Source organism: Fulmarus glacialis, unplaced genomic scaffold, assembly GCF_000690835.1.
Source record: "Fulmarus glacialis isolate BGI_N327 unplaced genomic scaffold, ASM69083v1 scaffold1784, whole genome shotgun sequence".
Classification (NCBI taxonomy): Eukaryota; Metazoa; Chordata; class Aves; order Procellariiformes; family Procellariidae; genus Fulmarus; species Fulmarus glacialis.
Genome location: NW_009207246.1, coordinates 46487 through 56111, shown reverse-complemented (window position 1 = coordinate 56111; position 9625 = coordinate 46487). Strand labels below are relative to the sequence as shown.

The window sequence follows — 9625 nt, the reverse complement described above, 5'->3', positions numbered from 1 at the left end:
CCCTACACTTGCCATCGGCACTGCTCTGTGGTCAAGGCTTTGGAAAAAGGTATTCTGAGCTGGTTCTGACCAGGAAGCATTAGAAAAGCCTGTCCTTAATGCCTCCAGAGAAAACTGAGGTTTGGTAATAAAAATCCCTGCAATGATGAACTCTGTAAAGACATTACAGCTCATTATAGTATCTATAAACACATATGAAACAGGTCAATGAGCTAGCGGACAAGCCAACGCAAGTAAAATGTAGGGCTAAATTAACCATGAGACTAGTGCCTTCAAGCCTTCTTTACAGGCCGAAGGCTGTATTTCGTATTAAAAAGCTCTGCAAAGTCTGTTTTCCACAGTTAAGTTGGAATCCGCACTTTAGTCTTTCTCCTGGTTGACCACGCCTGATACGAGAAAGTCAGACGTTAGCAACTGACAGTATCTGAAATAAAGATGAAGCTATATGCACAAGTGGATATGGCTTATTACCCATCACTTTAATTAAGGAGCAGAATCTTCTGTGCTGAAGGAAAAGGCAGTCCCACAGTTGATTATCTTTCACTAGCTCAAAGGTGGATGAAACACAGCTGAAAAGCAGGTACTTCTCTAATCACTAGTCCTCAATTGTTGCTCACTGCATTTCCTCAGCACCATTCCTGTAAAACACTTGCACAAGCTGATCATCTTGGTCTCCTATTTTGGAAATATATTTGCAGAACTGCAATCAAATTCAGGAATTCATTTTTAAATTCTATAGAATTTATTTATATAAATACGGTCTGTAATACCAAGCTTGTGTGCAGTCAGAACTCAGACCTTTTTTCCTCAGCAGAAATAAAAATCATATTACTAGTGTCATAGATCAGCTTCGTCCTCTTCAGACGGTCAGCCTCACACTTCACAACATAGTCTCCGAACACAATTGTCAAACTTGTACTGAAAAAATACCTAGAGGACTGAGGCAGCTGGTCAGAATTAGGTAACTTTAGAGAAAAAAAAAAGATAAATAGTTAATTTTGCACTGCTGCTCCAGGTAGGTCTCTACACAAGTTGAGGAAAGATGGAGACCACTGCTGTAGAGCCTCCTGCATTACTTACTGGTATAGTACAAACTAAATTCAAATCCATTGTTATTTTCTGCTACTTTCATGGTGCCAATAAATGCATGAAGAGAGCATTCTGCGCTGACATGAAAGGAGTAAGACCAATATGGCACCACGCCCTTCTCCCTTGAATTTGCTATTCCTGCTATTTTTAGCACTTTTTAAACATAATGTTGTACTGGGTTTGCGTGGCAAGGTTTTCGTAGCGGGGGGGGCTACAGGGGTGGCTTCTGTGAGAAGATGCCAGAAGCTTCCCCTATGTCCCATAGAGCCAATGCCAGCCAGCTCCAAGACGGACTAAGGCAAAGCCCATCAGCAACGGTGGTAGCGCCTCGGTGATAACATAATTAAGAAGGGGGAAAAAAACTGCACAGCAGCAATTGCAGTTGGAGAGAGGAGTGAGAACATGTCTGCAGGGCTGTTTCTCTCACACCAAGGTCAGTGAAGAAGAAGGGGGAGGAGGTGCTCCAGGCATCGGAGCAGGGATTCCCCTGCAGCCCCTGGGGAAGACCATGGTGAGGCAGGCTGTGCCCCTGCAGCCCATGGAGGTCCACGGTAGAGCAGATATCCACCTGCAGCCCATGGAGGACCCCACGCCAGAGCAGGTGGATGCCCGAAGAAGGCTGTGACCCCGTCGGGGACCCACGCTGGAGCAGGCTCCTGCCAGTACCTGTGGCCCTGTGGAGAGAGGAGCCCATGCTGGAGCAGGTTTGCTGGCAGCCCATGGGGGACCCACGCTGGAGCAGTCTGTTCCTGAAGGACTGCGGAAGGGACCCACACTGGAGCAGTTTGTGAAGAACTGCAGCCCATGGGAAGGATCCATGTTGGAGAAGTTCATGGAGGACTGTCTCCCGTGGGAGGGAGGGACCCATGCTAGAGCAGGGGAAGAGTGTGAGGAGTCCTCCCCCTGAGGAGGGAGGAGCAGCAGAGACAATGTGTGAAGAACTGACTGCAACCCCCATTCCCTGTACCCCCGTGCCGCTGGCAGGGAGGAGGTAGAGAAATCAGGAGTGACGTTGAGCCTGGGAAGAAGGGAGCGGTGGGGGATGGTGTTTGAAGATTTAGTTTTTTATTTCTCATTATCCTACTCTGATTTGATTGTAATAAGTTAAACTAATTTCCCCAAGTCGAGTCTGTTTTGCCTGTGACGGTAATTGGTGAGCGATCTCTCCCTGTCCTTATCTCGACCCACGAGCCTTGCGTTCTATTTTCTCTCCCCTGCCCAGCTGAGGCAGGGAGTGCTTTGGTGGGCACCTGGCGTCCAGCCCGGGTCAACCCACCACAAATGTACACTGACATCATAATTTAGTCTCTCCTTTTTCACAGCAGGCTAGGGTCGTCTGGAACACCACATGCATTTCCACTGCAGACTTGAAGACACAGGTGACTGAAACAGGGAAGGGAAAATACAAAGGCACACAGGAGAGAACTCTTAAGGTAGATAGTTTTTACATCAAGGATGTCTTTCTGGATATTCCTTGTATTTTAAAGAGGAGGGTTCTTTTGTGTATAGGTGCAAATCCACCCTGGCACCTAAGCCCCACACAAGAGCTTATTCCCCACTAAACACGCTGTCATTCCAGCCACAGCTGTGCAACTCAGCCTGGAAGCGGTCGATGGCATGCACACACACGCGGCTGTGTGCCTGTACATCTCTACCCATCTACATGTAGATGTATAGAGCGGCCTTGCACAGGCAGCTTACGTGAGGCAGTCATGCATTATTTATAGCCCTTGCCTCTCATCGCCTCTCTTCCTCTACCTGCCCAGCTGAACCGAGCACTAAAGCAGGAAACAATTGTCGCATGAAGCTGTCGACACACTTCCTGCTCCTCTAAAGCCGAGAGGGGAGAAGTTCTGCAGGGTCAGATAACCCGTCTCAGCATGCCCAGTGATGCACACTATTTTCCAAGAAGATAAAATTCTGTACTACGTCCCTGCTTAAGCTCTGCAATACTGAATTTCTGAGGCAGACGTTGACATCCCATTTTAATCGCATGCCTTGGAACATGGAGGACTGATAACCTTTTTACTCCAGCCAATCCATCCATGTCATGAATTGTGCAGTAGTCAACACTTACACAGCAATTTCACATGCTGAAAAACGTTTAACTAAGTTTAGCTGTTAGAAGTGTCAAACAGCAGGAGCTCGCCACCACGCCCCAAATACAAGCCTCGTGACAGCAAGTTCCACCACTCAGTAACACCTTATACATAAAACCTCTCTCTCCTGCTACATTAAGGGTGTAGCTTTTTAGGTTTTGGAAGTGGCAAACAAGGAAAGCCCTCATCATGTCCTCTTCACTGTTAACCGCACATTCTTTGCCCGTCCTTCTGCATTTGACATTCAAGTGGCAGATCAGAATTGCTCTGCAAATAACTGCGCAGGTTCCAGAACCGTCATGCCAACTTTATGCAGACAAAAGTCTTTAAAGCCATGACGATGTCCCTTTCTTCCCCCTCCGCTCCCCCCTCCCAGTTGCATAAGCTTATTTTTCAACATTTGGCAACAGAACGAACATATTAGATCATAAAGGACCAAATTTGTTTTTGTTGTTTTCCTTTCGAGCTTCCTTAATTAGGACTCCAGTATTTGGAAAGAAAAAGGAAAGAAATGCACTGTGGTATAGAACTATCAATATTAACGAACAAGCCACATTTTCAGCTTTTAAAAATATTCTGTTTGAGGCTAAATCAGCACATCTAAAAGTGACCTATTTGGAGTAAGTATGTCACCAAGTTCGATATTTAGGTCAGTATTCGTGCAATAATTCCAGTCTGTCCTGAAAGCAGCAGTTCTGTTCACTTCAGGACACACACATGCAGGAAAACCAATCCTAACACCTATTCACAAACCCTTCCAAAAATTTACTGGGGCAGAGCACAAGAGCTGTCTTGGCTAAGATAGATTTCACTGTTAGAATCAATCAGATTATACATGAGCGATGCTCATTTTTAATTAAATTGAGCCCAAGTCTCTGCAAACGTGAATTCAAAACTTCTCTAGCACATATACATTTATTGCAGGAGTGATGCGTTAGGATTTGTCTCCTTCTGGAACAACATTAAAAAGTCAACATTGCCAATATTCTGTGGGGAGAAAGACTGCAGAGCAAGCATTCTTTGCAAAGTGTCCTTTCAAGATTAAGCTTGTTATTTAAAAGTTAAAATAACATCACCTTCTAGCTCTTTTGAAGTATACAGAAGACAGACATGAAAATTTTTTTCATAGTTAAAAACTGAATTGAGCAATTTTAATGAAATATTTTACCAGGGATCTCCTTCTGCATTAAAATTTATAATTAAAGTTTTCATTACACTTGTAAGTATCAGAAGCCTCAGTTTTCAGCAGCAGCAGTTTTCATCAGGAGCATGGACTGCAGAAAAACTACCACTGAACACAAGTTAATACAAATGTCAGTTTCAAAACAAATGCCATTAAATAACATCTATATTTAAATTAGTCTTAAATACTATTCATAATAATTCACAAAAGTGCCAGTACTATATATGATTATATATATATATATGATTATATATACTATGATTAAAGACGAATATGTAAGCATCATGTGACCTAGCCCATAAGAAGCAAATAGAAGCTCAGAGTTAGAGCCATAACATCTCCCTTCCTAAACTTGCTTGCCTTTGGACGTACAATGCTTTACACGGTATCTTCTTGGTTAACAAGAATATTTAACTTCTTTGAACTTGACTAGCTTCCAAACACCCGAGGCAGAGTACCTCATATAAATGTTGGGGTTTTTTCCTGCGTGAGAACACTAGCTTGCCTGAACTACACAGCTGAAGATGAAACTTTTTCTCATTTATTTGTACATGTAAATCAGGAACGATGCACCTTACAATTAAGCACTTGGACACGAACAGCACCAGCTGGAGGAAGTTTGAGTTACTTTTGCAGCATTACTAGTTTCTCTGTTTCTGTTCTTCAGAAACAGTGTTACTGCACAGTACTTCCCACACAACTGCCTTGCATACAATCACGCTTGTCTCTGTTTTTCAGTCTAAGGATAGAAAACCCAAACATTAAAAAAGCAACTTGAAGTGGCGAAGTACTGTTTCAAAATCCATGAATCCAAGAGCGCCCAGTCTCAGTTTTTGGGGCTGGGGAGTTGGGGAAAACAAAGCCTCATTTTTTAACTCGAAGCACGCTTTACCAACAAAAAATAGCATAGCGCGTTTCTTCAGTTCTGACAGTCTGAAAAGACACTTGAAACTATGTGTTTTCTTTTTACTCTTACATAAGAGAAATGGGAGGATATCATGAGTGCATGGGGATATGTTCTCATGCTGGCTATCGTCCCAACGCTGTTAGTCATTTGGGTGAACCAGAGAGAAAGAGAGAAGCACAGCATGGCACTGAACAAGCTTACGCTGCCAGTAATTCAGAGGGGCTTTCTGGCCATTTATCTCTACTTCTGAAGTTCATTGTTTTCCACTGTTTTTCTCACTCATTAGATTTGCCTTTCATTTATCTGATGTCAAAGCCTCTGGAGATGAAAGGGCACTACTCTCCCAGAGAGAGCCACAAAGCGGCAAGAACTCAAAACCCTGACAGACCGTGCCTCGCCGTCTCATAAAACATGCCTTGGGGATTTTTACCTTGAGGCTTAACAGACCTGAGCAGAGATGCCAGAGCAGCGTCTTTAAAAAGAATTTTAAAACTTACTAGGAAAAAACTAAAGGACATTTTAAATGATGCATGTGTTGGGAGGTGCAATAGTTACTGCTCAAAGAAAGTTTGACATAATAATCAAACCTCTTAAAAAAGCCCATAACCCAGGCTATACCACTGGCAATAGGCTGGATAATACATTATTGGAATCTAAAAAGACAGAACAGATCTAGTGTGCCATAAATATCTCTCAGTAGTACTACATAAAACCAAGTTGCTTTAACGTAGCAAAGAGCACCAACAGACAGCTCTATGAAGTCTCAAATTAACGAACAGCTTAGGCCCAACTAGAAAACCAAAGAGAGAGTGCTGACAGCACAGCAAAAGAACTCGCATGTTAAAAATAAAAAAAAAAATCAGTGGTTCAAGATACATAAATTACTTCAGAGAGGATTTATCAAAAAAAGTGGCAGGGATTAAGAGATAAAACAGGTAATTGCAAAAACAACCTTTCAACAACACATAGTGGAACTGAAGAGTCGAACAAAATAATGCAGGACCTAAATTCCCACAATAAATTGTGCTCTAAGCACAGTATAAAATTTAGTTTACAAAGGCTTTAGTTAATTTTTTTTTTACTGATATAAAATGATTGCTTATTAAAAAAAAAAATCAAAAACTAAACTGAGATTCAGCAACATTTCCAAGCAAGAAAAAAATTCCTTAATTCTAGCAATTTCATCTTTAGGCTCTGCGTAGGGAACGAATTAAAAAAAATCCAACACTAATTTAGTTTTTATTAACACTGAAATAAAGCTTTTTAAACTGAAATTTTGACCGTTGTATTTGTCATCCTTTTTGTTCTAATGATCTCACTCCATCCATCCAGCTGGATCACGATGAGAAAAGGGAGAAAGTCCAGCACAGCACTTTGCTTACACAACCATAGTAGAAAGAAGTCTCAGTATAAATGCAGAAAAATTCACCTCCCTATTGCCTGTTACCAAGAGCTCCCAAACGGAGGGTTTTTATGCACCACTAACAGCTGCAGCAGCAGTTCGTGATAATGAACCTAGAAGAATGACTATATCACTGCATGGAGAACACAGAACTGGGGGAAACACTACAAACACCCCATTCAGGCAGGAATTAGCATTCTTCTCACCTTTGATGCTTGTCGAAGCCATCGCAAATATTCAGTGAAGTTATCGAAACAAATGTAGTAGGTCTGGCTTTGAGGTCCAGAGGAGCTAAATGCTAAACAGTGCTGGTGCTTTTTCACTTCTTCCACCTACAGTAGAGACACAAAACTGTTAGTAAACAAGAACCAAAAGCCTCTTTGCAGAACTCCCCAGGGCAAAGTTAAAGTGTGCCCAAGAGGAGCTCTTCAAGTAGAGTTGGACTAACCCTCTCAAGCCCTCAAGCTGGATCTTGGCTGTCAAATATTAATGAAATCTACCCAAGCAAGGAATGAGAACAGAAGGACGAAGGAACCCAAGGAAAGACACACCAAGAACATCAATATTTTAAGAGAGATTGAGCACCATAAAAGGTTTCCCACTGAAACCTTTAAGGTTTAAGGCTGTCTTTACACAGCCTAAAGAAGTACAATTTATATTCCTGGTTATTAAAAACAGGCTTAACAAAATGCTTCTCTTACAGCCCAATTAAATTCCTTGGCATTTCTCAACTTGCTAAAAAACACCCAGAATACATCATTCTGCTACCATACACGAGAAGTCCCACACAACTTATGGTCTCAATGTCTCAGCACCACATTCTGGAAAGCCTTTGCAAACCAGGAAGTGCAGAGTATTTATGGGGTTGAGGAAGAATATTTTTTGAGCGATAATTTAAAAAACACTTAGTTCTGTGCCAAGCACCCTCCTCCAAGGCTTTGTCAGCAGAAGCCCTCAGTACGTTTTTTCTCAGCTTGGTTCTCCTTTCCTTTTAAAATTTGTTGTCAACTTTCTACTTAACACAGTTTTACATTACACAAGGCATTTCTGCGCAAAAACAACTTAGAAATTCCATGTTAAGCAATTAAAAAAAAGGTACACAATCTCTTCTCTTTTTAAATTTGAAAAAAAAACAAAACGCTTTTTCATCTCAAAGAGAAGGCTGATGGGGACCTGAATCCTGTCCTCTCCAGTGTGCTACAGCCAGGAATACAATTCACTGTCAGTGAATTGACAGTGTTGCTAAAAGAGGAAAATGTCTCTACTTCAGTACCTCCAAGTAAGAGTTGAAGAATCATGTAAGGAGATAGGAAAAACAGCTCCTAGAAGAAAGGATTACTTTCCACATTGCTAGTATAGAAGATTAATGAATCAACTCTAGTCTGCATATGTAACATTGTGAAGCTTGTTTCTCTCCCAATGACTCTTAGGAATCAAACTTATCAGTATGCAAGGTAAAAGAGCGTTACTTCAGATGTAAATTAATCCTCAAGCTAATGATTCTCTTCCCATTACCTTGGCTAATCAAGCCAATAATAGTGTTCTGAAACACTATTTAGGCTGAAATAGTAATGTTGCAATTTTACTGTCTTCACTAAAGTTTCACAGAATCACAGAATGATTGAGATGGGAAGGGACCTCTGGAGGTCACCTTGGCCAAAACTCAAGCAGGGCCATCTACAACTGTTTGACCAGGACCGTGTCCAAATGGCTTTTGAGTATCTCCAAGGAGGGAGACTCCACAACCTCTCTGGGCAACCTGTGCCAGTGCTCAGTCACCCTCACAGTGAAAAAAAAGTTCTCCTTGTGTTCAGACTGGACCTCCTGTGTTTCAGATGTAATCAATCAGAAAAAAGTCCAGTTTCAGCGTTTCACAAGTAAAAATGTTTGTTGCTGTTAGCTTGTGTCAGACCACTACTCATACAATGCTGAACACACAAAAAAATGTTGAAAATAAGCCCATGCCTTTATTGGTTAGTTTTCAGATCTTAGAATAACCCAGCATGGATAAAACCTGGATGAAGAGGCACGGTACAGATCATACACAATACAGGTGCATGTATCCTTTGGCTGTGTACTATTGCACATATAAAACATTCAACACTGCACACATGAAAAGGAAACTGAATGTGTTTCCCTTGCTCTTCTTCAGCATCTTAATCCACACGTTGTAAATTGTTAAATATGACTCTGACCATAATCAAAAGTCATTTATATACTTTGATAACCCCATTTACAGAAACAAGCTTTTGAGGGACTAAGAATCACCATAATTGAATGCAATCTTCTCTGTGTAAAGAAATAGGGGTTAAGCAAGCAAATACATTAAAAAAAAAAAAAAAACTTACTTTTCCACCAATTAAAGGGAGGACATGCATCTTTCCAGTCTGGCTTTCTTTTACTGATGAGACAATTAGGCATGTTCCACAAAGGATAGCTTGGCGTCTTGACCATCTGTTGACTGGCAAATGTATTTTCCCTTTTCGAACATTGTACATTCCTGAGAGCTGAATCCGTTCGGAGCTGCCAATGCTGTGGGGCTTTCCTGAAATAGAAACAAAAGCATCCACTTAATCACGGAAAATCTTTGCCTCTTTCACTCAAGTCATCCTGAGACTTTATCGGCAAGTTCTCAAGCTACAGGCTGCAGTGCAACAAATGAAACATGGCTTCAAAACCATGTAAGCAGGTAATTTAGTATCAGCTTCAGTATAGGCTTCTTTCATAGGTAGAAGTATATGACAGGTTGGTATCATGGAGAGCAAGCCACAGTCTTGCAGTACATGAAATAATCTGCAATAGTCACAGAAGTACCAATTAATGGTACCAGTCTTCTCTGTGGGACCTGGAAATCAAATGTTCATCCTCAACAGTAATTAATTGGTTACAGTTGAGTTCACTTTGACTGTCTGGTAACTGCAGGAGGGGGTGATGTACTCCATGCT

General features: G+C 41.6%; 1 protein-coding gene across 1 annotated transcript in view; it reads right to left on the bottom strand.

The window, feature by feature from the left end:
* The window catches only part of PHLPP1 (PH domain and leucine rich repeat protein phosphatase 1), a gene marked incomplete at its 5' end in the record, with an annotated part of 66506 nt that extends 57281 nt beyond the window's left edge, over positions 1 to 9225 (bottom strand). The window contains 2 exons of the mRNA XM_009576000.1: positions 6887 to 7012; positions 9029 to 9225. Of these exons, the coding sequence (XP_009574295.1) occupies positions 6887 to 7012; positions 9029 to 9225 (323 nt within the window). The remainder of the gene's footprint in view (positions 1 to 6886; positions 7013 to 9028) is intronic.
* Between the last annotated feature and the right edge of the window lie 400 nt (positions 9226 to 9625).